This window comes from Theileria equi, chromosome 1 (genome assembly GCF_000342415.1).
Source record: "Theileria equi strain WA chromosome 1, complete sequence".
In the NCBI taxonomy this organism is placed as follows: Eukaryota; Apicomplexa; class Aconoidasida; order Piroplasmida; family Theileriidae; genus Theileria; species Theileria equi.
Window position 1 is genome coordinate 2,150,884 of NC_021366.1, and position 22,372 is coordinate 2,173,255.

Here is a 22,372-nt window from a genome sequence, read left to right on the forward strand (position 1 = left end):
TGGCGCGTACAGGAGTGGCAAGCAGACCTTGTCGTTGCTCCTCTTACAACATCTCGAGTGGGTTTCTGTCGTTTACACAGAGTTGGCGGTGTAGACATACTGAGTACCCAAAGGGATGAGGGTGATATGAATAACGAGTCGCTGAGCAGGTCGGAATGCGCTAAATCTGCCCTTCCTTCTTGCTCTGTCTACACCCTCTTTCAGGAAGAATGGACGTCAGCCTCCTAGGCAAACATTGCTCCTCTACACACGTATAGTAGCTGAGAATTGATGGATAGCGAATATGGATATGTGAAACACTCATTCCCGTGGCGAAATTTACCACATCCTTAGTGTGCATAATGCACACTCGCTTTGGATGTTCACTCTATGGGCTATCCGTTCTTTACCCTCGATGAATTGTACTAGCTGCCTTTTGGCTGCTGGAACTGTATACCGGTCCAAAACCCCGTCAGTCATCTCCAAACATCTTTTGAATGATATCAGTGACCATTGTTTCACGTTCCCCTTCTAGTCTCTTCCTCAAGGTCTTCTCTGGCTCCTTCCATTCACCGTCCTTGACCATAAACTTGAACGTTTCTTCGCCGTATAGACCAATGTTGTGGAGTAGAAGGACCTGTTTCTGCTCTTGAGAAATGTAGGCCAGTATACACTTTCTGTCCTGTCCTATTGAAATTCTCTTATTGCCATCTACCAACTTTGTAAAATAGCACCCGTTCTTTGGGAGGTAGAATGTATAGGTGGTACCATTTTCCTTGATTTCATGGAGCTCGATTTTGTCACTCAGATTGGCAAGATTGAGCTCTATTGGGGTCGTGAAACCAAGATATTGTTTTTCTGAAGTTCCAAGTATTGCTTGTCCAATCGCCAATAAACTGACCCTTCCAGACTTTACAACAGGCTTTGCTGTCTTTTTTACAGTTTCTTGTGCAACCCTAGTTTCAGAAACTGGTCTATAGTCCTGATTAGATGGATCAAACAGCTGATCAAGCTTGCTCATATGTTCCCTTCCTGAGATACCAGTCCATCCATTACCCGTATTTTCAAAGTATTTGAAGAGTTGCTTTGTACCCTTCTTTATAGTTACGGTTAGGACCGCCGTATCATCTAGTGAATACATTGTTACAGAACCGAGTTTCTCATCTGAATCTTCAGCAATCCAAAGGAAATTGCCGGAATCCGCAACAGAAGTTATTGTCACACCCGCATTAGGGTAAAAGCTTTTCTGTGTTGTTCCTTTGACAGAATTGCTAATGACATACACTTTGGATTTTTCGGGATTTGAGATGTTACAAGAGGAACCCTTCAGTTTATCAAAAGTTGCGTCTGGGTTCCTAGTGACCGAGTCTCCAGCATAACTCGCAAATTTTCCTCCATTCAGAGTCTTGTCCTTTTGTGCTCCCCCAAATTTCTGCCTATATTCTTCCTCTGCAATTTCAGTCCATTCTTCGTCACTTTGCGAATAGTACTTGTGCTCGTTGCCTTTAACGGTCATGTCAACAAATTTTTTACCCTTGGAAAGGCACAGATCCAGAGATTGGCATGCATTATCTGCATCACCTACCCATAGGGTCTTGTTTCCATCTACAATTTTAGTGATTTCAAAGCCGTCCTCTACTTGAAAAGAGGTACAAATTGCCCTTTCATTGGATGAATCCTCTGCCGTAATGTGCTTATTGTTAGTTTTGGAAATGTCCAGGATCGCTGGTATTTTAGTCTTCCTTTCCTCCTCTTGAACCCCTTCAGCTTGAGCTTCACTAGTAGCATTACCTTGACAAACTTCAGCAGTAGTAGTTGATTCACCCCTTTTCATCTTGTCGAGTTTCTCTCCAAAGGTTTCTTCTGTAATAGGAGTCCAAGACGGCCCATCATCCTTCTCGTAAAAGACCATTTCGGCATCCTTTATATCGATAGCAAGTATTATGGAGTTTCCTCTATAGTAGGCGACAGCTGCTACGCACTTTTTACCTCTAGCAGCCTTCCATACACTCTCTTTACCGTCAACAATTCCAACAATTGAAACTTCGTCCTTGGAGGTAAAGGTCTTGAATGGAAGACCGTCTTCAAGGCTATCAAAGACGGAGACTTTGGAGGAGTTTGAACCTGCCAAGTCGATTGTAACCTCGTTGCCAAGACTCCCTGGAGAGGCTACACATCTGGTGAGTGTGTAGAATGAGAGAAGCCAAAATATCTTCATTCTTTTGCTAGTATATGACGTCAAAATTGTTATGCGATTGCCCAAATTATGGAGCCTAATGTACAATGGTTTTAAAGAACAAGATACACACTTGCAAGGGAGAGGTTGTCTAAAAATTTAAATTATTGTCTATTGTACAAGAATTGAGCTCTAATATGGATCAATGTCCATTAAACTAACGAGTTACTATTCAAATGTGAAGTACTAACGAAACAATTCGCCCATGGGCCCAGAAGAGAACCTCATACAGCAACTGTGCAAAGTATACAACTATGCCGTATCTAACAAATCTCGATTATTATCTAAAATCTCGTTTAAATTAGCTAAAAGATATATGAATGTATTAAATGGCCAGATAAAGTCCATACGCTCGATGGACGGAGAATAGAGACGCTTTAAGACTTGATAGAGGACATCTGCGACCAAATGAGGACCATCACTGATAGAATAGAACCAAGGAGGAATACTTGTGCATTATCAGACGTTTATATTGGCTGAATAAAAGGTTATGGACCAGGAAGAAGAGTGAGGTACACTGACGAGTCTCTTCCTCCACACATTCTTCCTTCCGGGAGATTTATTCTTTAGCTTTACAGAGAACATTCTCTATGAACTCTCTTCTATCAGAGGTGCCCGTACCCCAAAGATTCCACTCTCCATAGCGAACTGGAACTGGAGAGTTGCTCATTCCCAAATGATGTGTCAGAGGTCTTGACGGATACCCTAAACCTGGACACTTATAAAAGTACCTATACAAGAATATAGAAACATGACAAATTAGTACAATGTGTCGAAATAATCGGTATTATAACTGCATTAAAACGTCTCAGTGTGTAGACTTGGTCTTTGCAACATAGTGACAATTAAACCTGATTAGAGTTCACTATATAGCTCTAATCTATGTTCTCAAATTCCAAGCTATTTAAATCTCCCATCAAAAACTCTTAGATGGTCATAAAGGTGACCCGAATCCTTCCTTAGGTTATTCGGATCTGTCAATCCAGCTGGTCTTGAAAGTACCAACTCTTCATACTTTGGTATAAAATCATCTATTCTCAGTTCATTCCATTGATCGTTGTCTTTTTCAAAGTATCTGTGAGCCTCCATGCTTTCACGTTTAACATAGAGATGAACGAGGAAGGAAGAGCCCCGTTTCTTGTATGCATGGACACGTAGTAGCCTACTAGTATTACCTGCCTTCCAAATAGTAGCTGAACCAATGGATACTTGGTAATATACCCATTAGGATGGTACACGAAGTGCGGGAAGGTCCCATTCCCCGTTTTGTTCACAACTGGTCCCTTTGGACTCAGTAGAATCATCTTGGACTGTGCCAGGCTTATTCGTAACAACAGGAGTGAGTTGGTCCTCCTTGGTAGATGTTTCTACCTGATTTTTATCCAAGTTTGACGGGCCTGGTGTACTAAGAGTAGTGGCTGTCGCTCGACCCTGGGAGCCTGGATCTTCACAACTTCTACATCTTGATAGTAAAACTACGCAGATTGTGCATAGAGTTACGAGAAATCTCATTCTCTTGTGCAAAGGTGATGATGATGGATGAGGAAGAGAAGACCATGCCAAGAGGACATCTGGGGTGTAACAGGAAGACTCCAGATGGGCATTTAAAACTTTCCCTGATGCATTCTATATATTACAAGTGACCTGGTACAAGAGTAAATTTCGCTATGTGTTATACCTTTTTACACTGTCACTTTTGTCACCATTTATGTCCACAGTAGGTGCCGGAATGTTCTTCTTCACGCCAATAATGATGATTCTCGATAACTGTGTTGGCTATCTAGTGGTAACTTTGGCTCACTAAATGCTTTTATGCAGTGAAACTTGTGAGTTAGGGGGATAAAAGTCAGAAAGAGTGATCTGGGCATTCATTCCTCCTGTTCGCACGGTGAGTTCACTACTTTACATTCTCGAGGCGACCTCCACTAATGACTTTGTTTTAAAAGTAGAAGGTGTGCTGTGATGAAGTAGCAAAGGGTTTGTACCTGCTCCCTTGACTCGCTGGTCTTCCAGCCATTCACGGCATGTTATGGACAGTAACAGGAATGGCATTAGTAGAACCAACAACAGTCACTTCTTAGACTATTAGTATCCTGAGCTTCTTTACTAGGGTTTCCTTCAGATTTGCTATATCTAGCGTCAGGAACTCTAGAATATTCAGGTTCTTTTTTACAGCCTTTATCAATCTCGTATCCTTTAGATATCTCTTGACAGTTTGCCAACAGAGCACTTCTTATCCTTACCATCCTTCATGGGAAAATAGTGGTAGGCACAACCATCCTAAAAATGCACTAAAGGAGTGGCTTAACGAACATTCCACACTTTAGCATCTATCAACATGCCTACACAAGAAGGTATAAACATTACAAATTACTTCATTGACCAGCATGGCTAGTTTCATTAACTGCATTAATGAGAAATAAAATACTAGGCGTACTGATCCAACCATTCCTTTACTGCATTTTGTATTGCAAAGATGGAATGAGGAATGGTGAGGTAGTGAAACGCTCCTCCTAGTTCCACAAATTTGACTACATCACTATCCTTTAGGTGCTTCTCGGCCATCTCCTTTGGGCCTTGTACATCACAAAAGAAGTCATCTACAGAGTGAGTGAACAGTGTAGGTAAGTCCTTTGGATAATTGGCAATATTATCCTCCCTGTTGACGTCATCACACGCATCAAAAACCAGACTTGTGGCCTTGTAAGTCAGTTTATTGTTGTAAAAGAAGGGGTCATTGTATCTTATGAAGAGTTCAAAGAGCTTGCCAAAGTCATAGGGTGGCTCATATCTATTGATGTCTTCTGGATACAACCATATAATCACACTATCCATCTTTTTCATCAACTGCTTCCACCAAGTGTCCAGGTTGAAGAGTAGATTCAGCATTGCAGATGTACCAATTAGGCCGTCTACCAGTCTTGTTCCCTCTTTTGCATTCCTGTAAAACTCTTGAACGGCTTGAAAGACAATGTTGCCTCCCATGGAGTTTCCTAGCAGGAATATCTTTTTATCTGTAGGAGTGTTCTCGTAGAGGCTACGCTCATCAAAAGTTTCGCTAGGATCATCAAATTTACCTCTATTTACAATGCTAATGAATTGCAAGAGATCATAAATGTAGTCCTTGTAGCTACGAACATGACACCTTGGTGCTGAGATGGATTCAGAGAGACCGTGAGACTGCAAATCAAATCCATAGACACTATAGCCCAGTCCGTTAAGGTATTCCACAAGGCTATGCCTATACTCATATCTGGGAGCCACCTCAAAGGCATCCATACCGTCCAGATAGGCATGTTCAAAAATCTCTCTGTACAATACAATATTGTTGGTACTTTGCTTCGTTTCTCGTGAGAATATATCATCTGGAGTTTGGAACATGGAGAATCCCAGGTGTTTGAAGTTCCACTCAAAATTTGAGGCACAGAATTCTGAGATAAAGTGGGAACGAACACCATGGACAAGAATGACATTGCCTTTTGGTTTGTCTACCTTTGAGGTATAACTGATGAGCCTTAGGCCTTGCCTATTCCTAAAACTGCTCATGATAACCTTTGGATTTTCACGCCTTTGTAAAGGATCTAGACCATTCTCCCTTGAATATGATGACTCCAGGTGAAGGAGCTCGTAGCATTATCTCCCTCTTTTCGGCCAGGCTTAATCATCCTGAGCCTCATCCTTTGGAGGTCCTTGCAGAGGAGCAATTATCTTTAACTACTTCCTAGACGACCATTCATCTTCCATCCTCAGACATAATGTGCATGGATAGTAACATAAAGGAACCTGTTACGCGTTACTCTATTCCTCTATGGTTGCTCTATAAATCTACAAGAAGTCCTCATTACGGAACTTAAACAAGGTTATCTTCCCTATAGATACATCAAGGAGACAGTCCAATCCACCAAGTGTAGGTGAATAGTCAAATCACCCAGTGGAACCGTATATACCAGATTGTTTGAGCAGAAAACTAGTCCATTCCCTTGTCTGACTTGCTAGGTATTTAGTGTGCAGTCTAGTCTCTTTTACCAGGCAATGTCGTAAGTCGGGATAATTATCACCACTAATCTCCATTATTTTCTCAGCCAGAGGAATTTTCTCTCCATACCCACCACTTTTCTGTTCATAAACTCCAGTCACTGTTGTTAATTGAGTAGACTCTTCATAGGATGTCTGAGATGAGGAATTAGGCAGGGAGTGTCCTACACATTTTGGAGAGTAGCCAGTATGGCTAGTATAGAGGCACTAATGCAGTTTTATCGTGACAATTAATGTAGTATAGGATGATGCTAGTACTATTATGGTAGTTAGAGAAGTACGGAATAGGGAATGAGGGTAGCAAGAGACTAAGGTTACTGGAAGAGGGATAGTACTTTTAACACTCTGGTAGTAACTCTGTAAACTGTATAATCTAGAGATAGAATTCACTCATTCACTTGGTTGACTGCAGCAGTTCCCTTGTATAAATGTAGCTATTACTCATCATGGAATTGGCAATAAAACAAGGCTACAAAGATATATGCACATCTGATAGGAACAATACTATACTCTCTTAAGGATGTCAAACATGCAATAACCCCTTAGAGGTTACTGAGAGACTGGACACTTGTCTTTGCATATAATACTATATGCGGTAGGAGGAAAGAACAGCAGCGATATAAGACACCCTGAGAATCATTAGCTTAAATACTGAAGATAAGGAAGAAGATGAATAACCAACTCCATCTGTATGGTAATTACTTTGGCATCTCACAAACACCCTCCATAAGCCATGTCTGTGAATCTAGAGGATCCACAATACGGACATTGTAACTCTCCATATACATTAACTAATCTACTAGACTGGGTATCAGGAGGAATAAATATATACATAAACTGTTATTCACCCCATCCATTGTCTACTTTTCTTCCTCTCCATTCTCACTATCCCTTCTGGTACAAACAATTCATCCTGTACTGAGACTCTGCTCACACCAGTTGGGAGGTGGGAATAGGATGAGGATATTGGCAGTGTTATGGACGGTATCTCTAGTAGGACTCTGTCATGGTGTAGGCTATTTCTCAAAGTGTCTTAGAAGTGACACTACTCTTGATATTCTCGATTTTTCAAAACCTGACCCATCAATCTGCAGAGCTGTTGAAACGAACGTTGGTGGAATTCCTGCAGTAGTGTACCTCCTAAAGTCTAAAAAAGTTAATAAAATTGTGAATGGAGACGAGGGTGTATGGAAGGGTACATATGAAGATAAATGTTTCTACTGCATTGCATTCCTTAAGGACAATGAACCACATATAGTAGTTATTGGTGCAAAGTCCCCCGTGCGGAAAAGCTTGGAATGCTACAAGTACAAGGACAAAACCGGATGTTGTGGTAGAGGTGGGCCAGGCTGGAGCAGTACAAGTAGCTACATCAAGGAAGTCAATGCATTAAAGGTTGGCTCTAATGCGTCTGCCAACTTTACTCTGGATCTATCTTCTCTCGAGGAAGATGGTGAAAGATTTAAGCTTGTTAAGGAAGAAAAGAATGGTGTTACTACTCTCTTCTTTTCCACTAAACCTGGGCATCTTATAGAAAGAATCGTAGATGGAAATTTGGAAGTATGGACTGCCAGTGATAATCAAGTTTGCTATCTCTGTGAATACTACCCAAAGAGCGCTTCCGGAAAGGTCAAGCTGCATGTTAGGAAAAACAAAGACTCGTTTTCGTTTACTAGCTTTGAGAAAACCGATGGCGAGTGGAAGAAAAAGTAGATTTAAAGTTCAAGTTAATCCAATGGTAAAAATTTGGAACCTGTACAATAGATCCTCATGGATGCTTCTAAACACAATGCAGTACAACAATTCGGTATCTTGTTCACATTCCACTGGAGTGTCTATGCTTAATTAGTGATAGTCTCTACATTTATAGGCATAATAGATTTGCATATTTCCATCGTGTATTCCTCCTTCCGGGGAGATTTTGAGGGACACAAAGCCTGGACTATAAACTAACCGTAATACCAAGTACAAGAATAGCAAACAAATTAAGATAGTCCATACTATCATACAACTACATTTGTGATGGGAGACTAGTGAAAAATGTATGCTCTCTTTAAGCTGTAATAATCTTTAGAGGATTCCGTCTTGTGAATGAACGGTAGATCAAATAGGTGATTCTCACATTCAGGCGGAGCATCTTCATAGACAATAAAGAGATACTCCTTGTTGGTTTGAATCTCAGCCCTAACATCTCTAGTAAAAGCGCTTTTCATGGCTTTGCATGCTACTTTTGTAGTACTCCAAGTCCAGAACCAGAATGCCCTTTTTTTGTTACAGTGTTTAGTAGGCCAGTTTTCCCTATTCTTCTCATACTTGGAGTATACTCTGAGGTATCCGTCTCCTAGAAAGGCAAAGATGATTTGTGTAAAGGAATAAAAACATGTGGCAAAAGTGTCAACCTTTGAGTTATCCTGGCTTCCATTTGTCTGTCTACTGGCTCCATTTGAACCTACAACTCTCAATATTTGTGCTGATAAATCGTATGATATTGTGAAAAGAGCAAGAACAAAGACATTTGTTCTCATTGTTCTGGGCAAGGACCAGTCCGGGTAGTGCAGGGTGAGTATAAAAATAAATGCACATGTCAACTGTAGGCCAAACAACGGCCATACCCAGTGCCATATGTCGTGTGGACTTTTCCATTGCCTGTCAGGAGAAAGTTCAAAATGTTTTAAAACTAAAATTGTTAGTGGTGGTATGGCACCAGTGATCAGGGTGGTAACATCAATCCTGTATCCTCTCTCAAGTCCAATAATTTTATACGGGGCTATAGAGGGATAGAACATATTCTGCAGACTGTATCCCAGCGCTATCATGAGAATTGGAGACCAGGCTCCGCTCAGGTTAAGTGCTTCAGCATCCTGGCCTGTCTGCTCAGCAGTCTCACCCTTATAAGCCATGGTCCATAAAACAGCAGAAACTGTGGCTATTATGATTGCCAAAACCTTTTGATAGAAAACAAGCCAGTAGAAGGTATTAGAGAGTCCAAACAATTCCCAGAAGAAGATGAATGTGAGGTGATACGAGGACGCAAAAATACCAGAAAGGGGAAACGAGGCAAGAAGATATGGCATTTGCTTGGAACCAATCTTGACAGTAGCCACAAAGGACCATCCATTAATGAGCTCGACCGCAACGATAACCCAGTAGTGGAGGGTGAGATTGCCCTGGGCACCTCCGGAGCAAAATGATGTCAGAGAAATGATATATGTCACCGCATCTGACCAACGCAGTGCTATAGAAATCCCTGTCATGTAAGGACCCCTGGAGATATCATAAATGGTCATGGTCGTATTCCCGATGAATGTTGCTATTCTGTATGAGATGATGAACCTGTTGATGTAGAGACCAACTAGGCTACGCGGTATTTGGAATCTCACGACTGAAAAGTTACCAGCAGATATAGCAAAGTGCGCGAGTTGGTATATGGCCAAGCCGGCGAAGAATGCCGCGGCATTCTTTAAGCCTTCATCCCTTTTATCCTCCGCCATTTGCATCTGAGGTTGCGATAGCATACGATCTTTATCGATTTACTTCCGCATATTCGTCTTCATTCTTGTTAGAATGATTGTCTATTCGTTATAGACAAAGAGGAACTTTTGTTCCTCCGGGACCTTTTGGGATTCCTAAGCTGCATTAAACAATAGTAGAATGCATCCAGATATACCTAAAGTACTTCCCATCAGACAACAAGAATGAGGGACTGCCAAGGAAGAGAATCCGGGAAGAGGAGATTCCAGACCCCATAGGTACATTTCCCGGATGAATAGAGCAAAAGTCGACTAGTATGAAGCTCTATAGACTCCATGTGAATACTCAGATTTTACTCTTTATGCTCCATCCTTTGCTGTGACTAGTACCCATGTACATCCTCTACATGTCCTGTAGAATGGGTATGTCTAATTCCGTACATCTAACCTGGAGTGTCCATTTTACAGCGATCATCCATATTTAACCTGTGTAAAGACCTCATGTAAAGTATAAGTTTGTATCTTGACTACTGGTTATCCTATGAATAGCACATTCTTCCAGTCTGTCTAGGTGTCTACCATTCTAGTAGACTAGTAACTCACACTCTCTGGAGCATCAAGAGTCTGTCAATTAGCCTCCACTGTTAAGCCGTACTTGGCATTCTCTAGGCACTAACATGTTGTACAGGTTTACTATGATAGACTGCATTCAAAAATCTGGCAGGTATGAAGAACCTAGAGATGGGTCCAGAAGAGTCTTACCCACCTCCTTTAAATAGTGTGTATAGGGACTAACCAGTACCATTTAACTGCATTAGTAGAGTGTTTGTAGCTTACATAGATGGATAACCTGGACCGTTGTCTAGTATGTATGCTTCATCTCCTCTAAATGTGCAATTATCTCCAGTTCAGTCCACCAATTATGTAACATATAAAAAGTTTCTCCAAGACTCTCTCCCATAACAGGCTTCTTTTCACTATCCTTTTGTCCACTGTAAGATAGAATGGATGCAAATAGGTATCAATATCCTTGTGGTTAGAACACCTTCTCTGGATCCATTGCATCTTTAGCTGTAAAGAAGAGTCTTGTATAGACTCTCTGTTGAGAGTACATTGTAGATTCACGGTCCATAAACTCCAGAATTAGTATACGTTCTTATTCAAGTGAACTGCGTCCAATCCATTCCTTGTCAAAGGAAAGGCTTCCGTGATAACCATAAGTCGTATACTATACAGTAGAGGATAGATAATGGAGTAAAAAGCTACTGTGGGCAATAATAACAAATGTGTAGGTTTAAACCGCATTTACAGTTGACGGTTCTGTTAGACAGTTTCTTCCTTGGGCTATCCGTCGGTTTATAGAACCTATTATGTTTCCAAATAAAAGATGATGTGATAAAAGTCACATTCTACTAGTTTGGATAAATTACCTAAAGGGAGAAGAGGAAGAATATGTAGAATCTCCTTCCTCTTTTTGGTGGGGAAAAATAACTCGATAACTTTCATACCAAGACTTTTCTTGCACATTATACAGATTTTGTACCTCTTTATGCATACCGGTGTGAAAGGTAGCCAGAAAATTGGCGTACCTACTGGCTCTCTTCCAGAAGTCCTCAAGGAAGACTGAAGTTCATCACTAGAGGAATGATTACTCACTTTCCCGGGTTAAGCTCGCGATTTGTTTATCGACAAGAGCACATAGTGGATTCTGTGGTTATACTCCTGGGAGACGTATGCATACCTTCTATTTTTAAAGACTTGGAGCATCGTGTAGTTCTCATTTTAAACCGAGCGGCTCGTCGTCAAATTTGCTCGATTCTCCCCTTTATATATCCACATTCTTTTCCAAGGATTCCGTAAGGAAGAGTATCTGTTCAGTGTGTACAAACCACAGTGTATCTCACAAATTCATGCACATTGAACAAACAGAAATGTACAAATTAGACGTTTGGGAGTTCCACAGTGGTGGAGCAGTGATCACATTCAGCGTGTCTCCTCGATAATACGTTGCTTGAAATGAGCATGGCACAACCAGTAATTGAAATGAGAGAATGTATCCAAGTTGTATGAAAAAAGTGTGAACCTATAATAACCAAAATTCCACAAGTGCCACAGGCAGCTAGTCTCTTCTTCTTTGTTTTCCTGTAGTTCATTACCACGGATAGCGTTCCAAACGGAATGACAATTAAGAGTTCCAACTGTATATTGGTGTATTTTGAATGCATGAATAATGTATGGTGAGTTAGCCATGAGATTTATGTATTATGTAGCAGCCAGAATGACAAATGGAGTGTAATGGATTCACAATAGATCCATTAAATCTGTCTAACCCAAGGGTCTCCTTTATAGCGATTATAAAGTTTCCATCCTCCAAAAAATGTTGCGCCAGCTCCGGCAAGGGTACCGGAGATGGTTCCTATACCAAGAGTAGCAAGCCCAGGACCAGTAAAAGCTTCAGGAGATTTAAGTTCTTCAGTTTTAAGAGCAGATTCAGTAGCAGGTTTATCATCTTCAGGGCATTTTGGATAGTCACAACCACCAGCGCTCCTTATTGCATTCACAAGTTCGTTATAGTTGTTATGGTCTGTGATGTGTTCTGGACCATCATCAGGGAGGTCATTTGAGAGCTTGGCCCATGGTTGATTGTCATTCTTCTGGTACCAGCCCTTAGCTGTATGGTGTTGACCCTCTACATAAATTAATACCAGGTTCTTCTGGTTGCAGTAGAAGGCGTAACGGCTTTTACGTCGGTGATAGGAAATGCTTGTGTAGTAAGTTTTATGCGGTTTCTATTCTTTGGAGCAGGATCACCATTTAAGTAGTACTTAATTCCTGCTAGTTTATCTCCGATACCAAGATTAACGGAATGTTTATAGGCTGTAAGCTTACTTGAGAGGTGATGTGCTTGGCAAGAAACTTTTACTTCACTAACTTGAACCTTACTATTATACTCTTTACAACAATACTGTGTTCCGTTTTCACCACTAGTATGTTTCTCGGAATGGCTTTTAGTAAGATTCATAGTGATCAATTTGTGGTATTGGCAATTGAGATTGTCAAGTTCCCTCTCAAGATCCTCACCGGAGAGCGGAGTATCAGAATATGTATTCTCAGGAAGTGGTTTCCAACTTATGCCATTTTTGCTTGAATAATAAGTGTAAGTTCTATCCTCATCCCATATTTCTATTAGGAGAGGTCTCTCTAGTCCACTATCTCCCTTCCAATACCATACTGAGTAATCATTAATAGGACCTTTTGGTATTATGTTGGGAATATTTGAACCTCTTTCTCCATACTTCACCCGTGCTACGGTAAAATGATCTCCATTAGATGCTACATGTTCAAACTTCCAGAAGCCAGAGCTAGCAGGATCTTCAGTTTTATTTACTTTAACACCATCATCTTGGCCAAATACTCCATAAGTATACGTAGTAGATCCTATAGCGGTATTCTGTTTTATGTTAATGATAACGCCAGATGAGGGAGAAGTCATTCTGAGTCAAGTGGTTGTTATTTGGGTGAGTTATCTCCACTCTCAGATACCCGCTCATCCTCCATGATTAGAGAGTATTGTCTTTCAAAACTCTGAGATCCATGAGTATCTCAATGCGACCAAAGGGAGCACATTCTCTTAACTACTCCCTAGACAACCATACATTCATCCTCCCTCACAACTAGCTCACCGTCAGATAGGGGCTCCACAGAACAAGATGAACAGCTATCAATGCAGTCGTCAGTAGTAGAGCGTGGATAGTCGACTGGAGTATAAAGAGTCCCTCTGTAATCTACTCTTCCTATATTTATAGAGATACAGAGGCTCCCTACGGTCGCCTTTGTAACTCCCATACTGCGTATACTCGCTAGTCCTCCGCTTTGCTACGGACATAGCCTCCATTTCCCCTCTGGTGAGAGCCCTTGGCTGCCCATTCTCTGGCCTGTGCATACTTACCACGTGTGTAATCTTCTTGACGGTTTCAAAATCTCGAAACACATTGAGGCAACTTGTGATTGCAATGATGATTGGCAGGACGATGCAGTCGATTAGACAGATGATGCCTGCGTAGTTGGCGAAGAACTCGCCTATTCTACGGAGCCTCCTGCGCAAGTGTGAGAGAGCCTAGAAAAAACGTACCCATTACCCATGGCTAAACGGGTGTATTCCTTTGGGAGATTATCATCCATGTACACGTGTGTAGCTCAAACGATCACGTCGGTTAGAGCTATGCATTTAGATTTTCGCACACACAAGCGGCAACTTTGCCATTATTGGACCGAAACGATGTCATATAAATTATCCTTGCCGAAACAAAGGTGTTCCTCGGAGAAGAAAATTCCCAGCAAGGCCCAAGACAAATGGCACACGGACCCCGAGTGGCATATAAACCTGCGAATATCTATGGACCTGAGAAATATACACAGGTCCGCAAACGTATAAAAATATACACTCGATGCACAAATTAGCGCCACAGATTTTTACCAGCCGACCCAGGCGGGCACACGCGCAAGTACCGACAAAAGCACCTACACTCTCCAAATCGGTCAAATGTGAATAATAAAGGGTTAGAAGCGTGTGAATGGGATTTTATGGCCTAAAGAACGGTCGTTTTAGAGGTCAAGACACGAATGGCCGAGTAATCAGAGTTACCGCTCAAACTACTCCATAGACGGAGCGATGAATAGTTTTATAGGTGGCAAAAACATGGAATCATGGTCTAGTGCTCTAAATTGGCGAGATATAAATCTGTTTGACGGATCTGGTCCAGAAATGCGCAAGGGTAGCCCAAATTTTGGAGCTAAACGACAGATAAAGTCCGGGAATGGGAAACAATGAGAAGAAACTGACGAGAATCCAAAACGAATGACGAGATAAACGAAACCAGGGCGTGGGGTCTCCGGTGCTGCTGGCCAGCGTCTATGGACCAACTTGTCTAAAATCGCCATGTTATGGGCATATTGAGTATTTATTGGAAAAATCTCTTTATTACTCCCAAGCAGTGGTATTTACCTTCATAACGCAGTTTTAGCCTTCGCCTGTAGTTTTTTGCTACAGCCCGATTATTTTCAGTATAGAGGATCGCTCATTTGTCTCTAGAATCTACAAGATACCCAAAATGTCAAAGCCTCAACTCGGAAAAGGTAAGTACCGTGGCTCTGATGATAATTGCTACTTCTAAATTCTCATGTCGAGACTCGCAAACTGAGCCGACCTATCTAGATGCACGTTTACATGTTCGTTGCGCAGCCTTTTATTCGTTCACTTTTCATTCTAATGTATAGAGGATCCAAGCATCTACACCGATTCAAGTGGTGACGACTCAAGCAGCGATGACGAAGCAATCAAGTCTTTGCTCTCATCGTCTGCCAAACCTGCTCCGGAACCAGCGGTGGCAGAACCTGAGCCTGTTGCGGAACCCGAACCAGTAAAGGCAGCTGAACCTGCCAAGAAGACGGCTCCAAAAAAGGCTGCAACCAAAAAGGCAAAAGCTGCTCCAGAAGTTACTGTAGAAGCATCTGGTGAGAGTCAAGAGGAACCTAAAAAACCAGCCCCGAAAAAGGCTGCTGCTAAAAAAACTGAAGCAGCAAAGCAGACAAAACCAAAGGCTGCCGAGAAAAAGGTTGTTAAGGAGATTAAAAAGACTCCAAAGAAGACCAAGGCTACAGCTTCCCAAGAGTCTGTCCCTGAAGTTGAAGCTGAGGCCGCTCCGGCAGTTGTGGAACCTGAACCTGTTGCAGAGCCGGTAAAGGCTGAGCCAGCCAAGAAAGCAGCTCCAAAAAAGACACCTGCTAAAAAGGCCAAAGCTGCTGCTGCCGCTACTCCAGAACCAGCGGTAGTTGAGCCTGAACCAAAGAAGGAAGAACCAGAACCTGCCAAAGTGGAACCACCATCCCTTGCAACATTTGCAGATTCATCAGATGATGACTCTGATTCTTCATCATCTTCCTCTTCTTCTTCGTCGTCATCGTCTTCATCTAGCAGTTCGTCCTCCTCATCGAGCTCGAGCTCAGATAGCAGCTCAGACAGTGATTCCGATGATGAAGACGACAAGATCAATGCGCCATTGGCTCTTCCAGAATCTGACTCCTCAGAGTCTGAATCTCAACCAGCAGCCTCTTTGGTTCATCCATCTAGGCTCGCCAAGATTGAATCTGAGGAGCAGTCCCAAGAAACCCAGGCCTCTTTCAAGAGAACTGGATCACTAGGTTTGTTTGATTTGCATCTATGTATTTTGCACTCGCAATGATTACAACTTTCCTTCCGAATTTCTGTGGAAACATTAGAGTGAAGCTATGAGCACATGTGCATGTTTTTCACTACGGCTAGATGGTCTATGAAATTTTCATCCCCTCTATCTCCGTTCATCCTCCACATTAAATTTACAGAACCAGAGAGAAACGAAATCTACTGTGGCGGTTTGCCTACAACGGTGACTGAGGACGAGCTTCGTGAGCTGTTTGAGACTGATTGTGGTCCAGTTGCACGCATAAACTTGATCCAGCGCAAGGGTGTTGCATTTATAACATTCAAGGATGAAGAGTCTGCAGCAAAGGCTGTTGAATTTGACAAGACTTCATACATGGGGAATCCCCTGAGAATTAACATTACTGCTGACAGACAAAAGCAGCCAAGAGGTGACAAGGGTCAAGGAGGAGCTGGAAAGTTTGGAAGAACAAAGAGCTTTGATTCTAACCCAAACACTCAGCCTAGCAAGGAGGTTTGCATTAGGAATTTAAGTTTCCATACAACTGAAGAGGGAATGAGGGAATTGTTTAGTGAATGCGGTGAGGTTGTTCGTTGCCATATACCAAAGTTCCAAGATTCTGGAAAAAGTATGGGAAGGTGTTTCATTACCTTTACTACCCTTGAGGCCGCTGCCAGGGCTGTTGAGTATGATAATACAGCAATTGATGGACGTACAGTGAGCATTCAGTACGCATTCCCTAGGGCCAATGGTCAGGGTACTGGCAGACCTTCTATGCGTGGAAGAGGCACTGTGCAAAGAGGTAGGGGAACCGGTGGTTTCTCTAGAGGAGTTAAGCGTGATTCTCCAACCTCTGGATTTGGAAATAGAGGCGGTGAGGGGGCCGTAGAGGATGGAGAGGCCAAGAAGCCGAAATCGATCATCTTTGACGACGATGATGAATAATTAATTGTATTGTATTCTCTGTACACGAGTATATGGAGCAGTTGATTTATTTAGGTGGCAGTTTAGGGATGAGTGTGCATGCATGTGGAAATATACTTGGCAAAGACCATGATGATGATAAAAAACATCTGGAGGAGGTACCGAGGAAACATGAGGATCACAAAGGAGTACTTGACCGTAGTAACTTCTCTAATCTTAAGGGAGATGGCCATCTTGCTAAACTCCAATCTGATCACGATAACTATCGGAAGGTATCATGGGACAATCTCTACACTGTAACATCCATACTCTACTACTGACGACTCTGTTGATAGCTACTCCTGTTCTTCTGTGGATACTCTCTCTGATGGTGAGCTACTTGTGAGGGAGGATGAATGTATGGATGAGTAGGGAGTAAGTAGATGATAGTATTATGACATAGTTTTGAGATATTTGAGGTGGGAGACTAGAAAGTACTATTATGAATGCCTACAGTAGGCATAGATATAAGACAAAAGCCTCCTGATAATAGACAAGAAACCACATATCCTCCTGGAAGTGGATTTGTTAAAGTAACTGGAGAAGAAAATCCTGAAAGCTCTGGTTTCTGGAAGTTTACACATGGACCACCCAGTGGAGTAGGATCTTTCAAGGTTAAGAAGGTAGAATATGGAGATGCTCAGGAAATAACGGTTGATTTGGGAATTACCCCTGGTGATAATATCCAGCATCTTGCGGTATGGTACTGGGAAAACGACACACGGCTTTCTACGCCTCTGTTAGCGGAAGTAAAAAAAACAGGACGGGAACTTCATTTATAGCTATAACAAGGGAGGTAATAGCTGGCAACCACTTTCTGGAAATCCTCGAAACAATCCACTCACCGGTAAGACACTTGAGACTCAACTTGATGGTCTTAACTGCAAACTTAACGATGCTGTCACCATAAATCCCACCTTTCAAAATTCTGAGGTACATAAAAATAATGAGTCATACTGTTGTGCATACCATAATCCTACCGGTAATAGCGGGAGGGTCTCCGTTACTATTAAGAAAGTTTCTTGTAAACAAAACCATCGCAGTGCCGATTACTATAGGCATAAGATTAATACTGTCAATGGATTGAGGGTAGCAGCTATCAAGTATGATCCTACTGGTGGGTCTACTAGGAATAGAATAAATTTGAATGGACAGCCGATGTCTAGCGTAGAAACTATATACGTATTATACTGTAGTCGTAATCCAAAACTGATATACGTTGATGGAGGTGCAGCCACAGGCTGGTATAAGAAGCCTATTGGTAATGACAAAGTTGAACAGTGGACAGAAACTTTGCCTGACCTCAAAGGTGTAACACCGGAAGATATTATTGAATGCACCAACTGGTCCAAGCTTAAAGACGCACTAAAAGAGGCTAAATGTGGAAACTTTGGAACATGTCCTCCACCTCCCCCTCAACAACCTCGAACCCCTCCTGGACCTGCTGCTAGTCCAAGTGGAACTGTAGTAGACCCTACTGTAAGTTTACTTGGTACATTACTTAGAGGAGCACTTTCTGGACTCGGTAAAGTTGCTAGTAATAAACAACTACTAGAAAACTTGGTTGATTTTGGAAAATCAGGGTCTGATTTCGTCAGCAAAACTGGTATAGATACTATAGGGGCAGCTCTTGCTAGTAAACTTGGTATAGAGGCTCTAAGGACAATTCTTGGACCTCCTCATCAACATTCTGGCCCATCTTACCAAGATACTGCTTCTACTCCTGATCCTGCTCCTCCTACTTCTCAAGCTTTTACTGGTGCTGAACCTTTTGCTTTCGCTACTCTTGGATATGCCTTATCGGGTACTCTTGCCGGATCCGCTGCAGCATTTTTTGGAGGATGGAAAGTCTATAGTCGCTATAAAGGAGACCCTTTGGTACTATTGAGGATCACTTCCAGTAAATGGGTGCCTAATCGTCTCTTCTCCATCATGGTCAGTTTGTAATCTGTACCTTTTTGTACTCCCTTTCTGCCACTCTCTCGCAAGTAATGCCTTGCATGTTAAAATTCTAGTGGGCTAAAACTAGGATAAAGGATGGGAGTTCTTGCTCTTTTATCCATAATAGCTGTCATTCAGCTATGTAGATGTGGAGATGACAAAGATGGATTTGGGGGGGTAGATTCTACGGAGCCTTCAACCTTCACAAATCAGTCCTCTAATCACAATCTTCAAGGCGGTGCATCTTCTCAACTTGGAGCCGCAGAAGAGGACGTATGTCAAGCCATAGGACCAAAGGAAAACCCCAGAGAAGATGTTCCTCTTATGCATGGTCCATCAAATGGTCATACCATTAACTTGGCAATGTCTAATCCATTAATATTCCAGGAATTCGACTACGTTTACAACCACATTCCAATTAGGCTTATTGTCCCAAACAAGAACGTGAATGTCACGAAACTGGTGGATGACAAAAAGACAATTTGGATTGCAGAAGAGTGGGACAAGCTTGAATATTTGAAAATTGGTTTAAAGGACAATAATCCTAACATGGTACTTGTTGTGACTAGCAGATCTTCTGGTCTAATATTCAGGCGCTTTGTAAATACTCTGTTTGGATGGGGAGAGTGGAAGGAGTTTGGTAGTCAAATAAGAAAGCTAACACGCCATGTACCAAAAATAGAGAACTTTTCTCTAGACATTTCTCATAGGGTTACCACAACGGAATGCACCACCTTTGAGACTAGGCTTGTGGAGAAACCCGTACGACTCCATTTCCCCAAACCAGGCTATAATGCCGCAGAAGTTGTGGATGGGCATCTGGGCATATGGAAGGCCTGTGGAGATGAAATATGTTTATCCTGTGACCTATACTTCGAGAATAACTCCCCAAAATTCCTTCTCTTGAACATTCTGGAAAAGGGTGAAGGCAAGTCAGAGTGGTTTGAAATGGAGGATAGGGAATGGAAATCAGTGACAGAGGATAACGTGAACAATTGGTTCAGAGCAACAGTGATATCTGGCGATATGGAAGGATTTGTGGCCAGTTCAGAAAAGCGAGAGTCGCCATCCTACCTCGAGAGACTCTTCTTACCATCACCCAGTCATAGACCTGGAGGACGCGCGAGGGTGCCTTCAGACCCTAGTAGGTATGAAGAAGACACCAGTATAAGCCTCTCTGGAATGTTTTCCGGTTTGTTTTCCTCAAGAAGATCGAGGAGCCGCTCCTCTGATGAAGCAAGATCCAAAAGGTCCATTGTAAGGAAATTTTACAGGGGCACTCCCACGGAAGAGGACTAGTGGATGGATGCGCTGCAACCGTTGCTCAGTTGCAAAACAATCATCATTTAGCTGCATTGGCTATTCTCGACAAAAGAACAGTGACAACCATGTATATCGTGCATTATTTAAAATTTACAAAAGCCAACTGGCTATTAAAACTGCATTAAAATCCCAACGGGAAAAGGACAGCGATTTATCCTACAATACAAAGTAACAACATTGTGAAAATTGGCAAGAGTCCAGGTACCACCATCATAGCATCTTTGGTTTGTGTCTTGGTTGGTTCCTTTTCCCTTGTTCCAATCTCGATAACTTTTGAATAAAATTTATCCTTGTTAACCATTCTCCAGACCATATCCACAAGCTCATAGTGTAGATTCTTTCTTCCGGTCCTGTCGGCTGAAATGTACGAGACGCAAAGCAGAGCCGGCGCAGTCTTGTCGAAAAATAGCATGGCATCCGTGAAAACTTCATCCTTATCAAACACCAAAATGCCGGTGCAATAGTCAAGTACTCTTGTTATTCTGTAATTGTCCGTTCCAACAAAGATGGAAAAGGGCACATTCTCCACATCCCCGTGGAATACGGTGAATGTATAGTCCGAAAGCTGTGACACATCCAGACTAACGTTAACGAGCCCACTTTGGTTCCATCCCATCTCAACAAGCAGTGCATGAAACGTCTGGTACGAGACTTGGTTCCAAATGTGCGGTCCCCTGACGTAGTAGGCAATTTCATTATCTCCAAAGGGCGAATTCTTGGTAGGAAGAGTTCCATAATTGACGACTAGAGCTGAATTTAGCACGTTAGAGTAGACCTTTGCGTAGAAGCACTCGACTCTATTATTCGACGCCTTCCAAATCGGTTTTCCGTTGCATACAATCGTATCGATTCGATTATGTGAACTTAAAATCTTGGAAAGGAACGAATCGTTTATATTCTCCTCCGTTACCTTGAAATGATGAGGTTGAATGCTCGCAATATCGAGCGTAACGTTTGGTCTCGTGGCCAAACACCACCCATGAGCCAGAAGCGCAAATGCACCAAATAAAATCCTCATTTGGGCAAATTTGCGCGAAACCTTTGCATAATACTAAAATGACGAGGAATTACGTGGGATTCCTGCAAATGTGTAGAGTGCAGGGGCCCTGCAGAGGGACTTTGCACATGTAGAGAGCGGCCCCCATAGGATTGAGAATCCCTAGGGCATTAGCCGAGAAAATTCACCAGTTGATGAATGAGCCAAGAGGAACGTTTGCCATTGAATCGTATGAAAGAGTTTGCCGCAAGGAGTTTGGCGGGTACAAGGAACTGCCTATGCAAGCGGCTAGGAGAGGACGAGCCCTGGAAACCTCTGGCGTTTACGCAAATTCCTACGGAAAGTAAATTGTGAATACGCGGAAATATTGGGAACCCGTGGAAGACAGAAAAGTGTGTGGACGTACGAGTGTGCAGCGAAGAATTTTCTCGGCTCCCCAGATTCATGGCCGCTATAGCTGAGCCATCCGAGATGTTTGCATGTTTATTCACTGGTAGATGAATGGATGTGTAGGTGACTGCTGGATGGTGTGGTCTTGGTCTTGCCGAAGGGGATCTTGGAGGAGTGGCTAGTCGACGGTGTCTGTGAATGGTCCATATCCCTCCGCCATTATCGTTCGTCCATCTATGGATGGCTAGAACTTTCAGCTTGCTGTAAAACCTGTGAGCGCCGAGTTTAGGTAAGCTGGCATATATTCCTTACGAAATCTGTGTCTATTACTCTGCATGCAGGGTTTTTCCCAGCTTGCAACTGCAAAAATGACCACCCATTGCCATTATATAAATTACCTTTCATGTACTACATGACAAGTGCAAATTAAAATGCGGCAAGTTGTTCCCAAGAAACTGCAAAATGAGTAATACATCCGTTTCGTAAATGGACAAGACTAGAGACTATAGCCTGGTTAAGCAGTCCATGTAGAGGCATCACTAGCTATGTTCTCAACATACTTAAGAGTGTCGGAATAGATGCAGATGGATGCTGGACAAAGGGAAGTTCTAACAGAAATGCGTAGTCACTTTGTTGGTGTTCCCAGGAGAAAGTTTACATTCCAAGCAATCCATCATTATAGGAGTCATCTCTTTCCTAAAACTGGATACAAAAATGTGATTCTTTATCCGGATTTGGAAAATCTTCTCAGGACATGCGCATTCCAAAGCTGCTGAGTATTGTCTAACACTACTTTCTTATTTCCATAATACTCGTGACAGTATGGTCAATTAGCCTC

General features: G+C 42.3%; 10 protein-coding genes across 10 annotated transcripts, besides 1 other annotated feature; 4 read left to right on the forward strand and 6 right to left on the reverse strand.

The window, feature by feature from the left end:
* Positions 1-451: 451 nt before the first annotated feature.
* BEWA_027660 (hypothetical protein) lies at positions 452-2,197 on the reverse strand (the record flags this gene model as incomplete). Its single annotated transcript, XM_004829526.1, has 1 exon — positions 452-2,197. One exon carries the CDS (start codon positions 2,195-2,197, stop codon positions 452-454), a length of 1,746 nt encoding a protein of 581 aa, XP_004829583.1.
* A 762-nt stretch (positions 2,198-2,959) lies between these two features.
* BEWA_027670 (hypothetical protein) lies at positions 2,960-3,756 on the reverse strand. Its single transcript, XM_004829527.1, has one exon. The coding sequence runs from the start codon at positions 3,517-3,519 to the stop codon at positions 3,253-3,255; it is 267 nt and encodes an 88-aa protein (XP_004829584.1). The 5' UTR covers positions 3,520-3,756; the 3' UTR covers positions 2,960-3,252.
* Positions 3,757-4,642: 886 nt separating this feature from the next.
* On the reverse strand, positions 4,643-5,761 carry BEWA_027680 (hypothetical protein; the record flags this gene model as incomplete). The annotated part of the gene is made up of 1 exon (XM_004829528.1): positions 4,643-5,761. One exon carries the CDS (start codon positions 5,759-5,761, stop codon positions 4,643-4,645), a length of 1,119 nt encoding a protein of 372 aa, XP_004829585.1.
* A 1,446-nt stretch (positions 5,762-7,207) lies between these two features.
* BEWA_027690 (signal peptide-containing protein) lies at positions 7,208-7,963 on the forward strand (the record flags this gene model as incomplete). The annotated part of the gene is made up of 1 exon (XM_004829529.1): positions 7,208-7,963. One exon carries the CDS (start codon positions 7,208-7,210, stop codon positions 7,961-7,963), a length of 756 nt encoding a protein of 251 aa, XP_004829586.1.
* Positions 7,964-8,280: 317 nt separating this feature from the next.
* On the reverse strand, positions 8,281-9,765 carry BEWA_027700 (hypothetical protein; the record flags this gene model as incomplete). Its single annotated transcript, XM_004829530.1, has 1 exon — positions 8,281-9,765. The coding sequence occupies one exon, from the start codon at positions 9,763-9,765 to the stop codon at positions 8,281-8,283; it is 1,485 nt and encodes a 494-aa protein (XP_004829587.1).
* A 1,879-nt stretch (positions 9,766-11,644) lies between these two features.
* On the reverse strand, positions 11,645-14,153 carry BEWA_027710 (hypothetical protein). The gene is made up of 3 exons (XM_004829531.1): positions 13,853-14,153; positions 13,670-13,817; positions 11,645-11,918 (listed from the first exon to the last, which is right to left on the reverse strand). Exons 1-3 carry the CDS (start codon positions 13,900-13,902, stop codon positions 11,661-11,663), a joined length of 456 nt encoding a protein of 151 aa, XP_004829588.1. The 5' UTR covers positions 13,903-14,153; the 3' UTR covers positions 11,645-11,660.
* Positions 14,154-14,831: 678 nt separating this feature from the next.
* BEWA_027720 (RNA recognition motif domain containing protein) lies at positions 14,832-16,865 on the forward strand (the record flags this gene model as incomplete). The annotated part of the gene is made up of 3 exons (XM_004829532.1): positions 14,832-14,856; positions 14,998-15,921; positions 16,102-16,865. 3 exons carry the CDS (start codon positions 14,832-14,834, stop codon positions 16,863-16,865), a joined length of 1,713 nt encoding a protein of 570 aa, XP_004829589.1.
* Positions 15,647-15,692: a sequence feature (CT-rich).
* A 464-nt stretch (positions 16,866-17,329) lies between the features above and the next one.
* Positions 17,330-18,830, forward strand: BEWA_027730 (hypothetical protein; the record flags this gene model as incomplete). The annotated part of the gene is made up of 2 exons (XM_004829533.1): positions 17,330-17,581; positions 17,646-18,830. 2 exons carry the CDS (start codon positions 17,330-17,332, stop codon positions 18,828-18,830), a joined length of 1,437 nt encoding a protein of 478 aa, XP_004829590.1.
* A 90-nt stretch (positions 18,831-18,920) lies between these two features.
* BEWA_027740 (signal peptide-containing protein) lies at positions 18,921-20,123 on the forward strand (the record flags this gene model as incomplete). Its single annotated transcript, XM_004829534.1, has 1 exon — positions 18,921-20,123. One exon carries the CDS (start codon positions 18,921-18,923, stop codon positions 20,121-20,123), a length of 1,203 nt encoding a protein of 400 aa, XP_004829591.1.
* Positions 20,124-20,247: 124 nt separating this feature from the next.
* Positions 20,248-21,239, reverse strand: BEWA_027750 (uncharacterized protein). The gene has a single exon (XM_004829535.1). The coding sequence runs from the start codon at positions 21,163-21,165 to the stop codon at positions 20,299-20,301; it is 867 nt and encodes a 288-aa protein (XP_004829592.1). The 5' UTR covers positions 21,166-21,239; the 3' UTR covers positions 20,248-20,298.
* Positions 21,240-22,372: the final 1,133 nt, after the last annotated feature.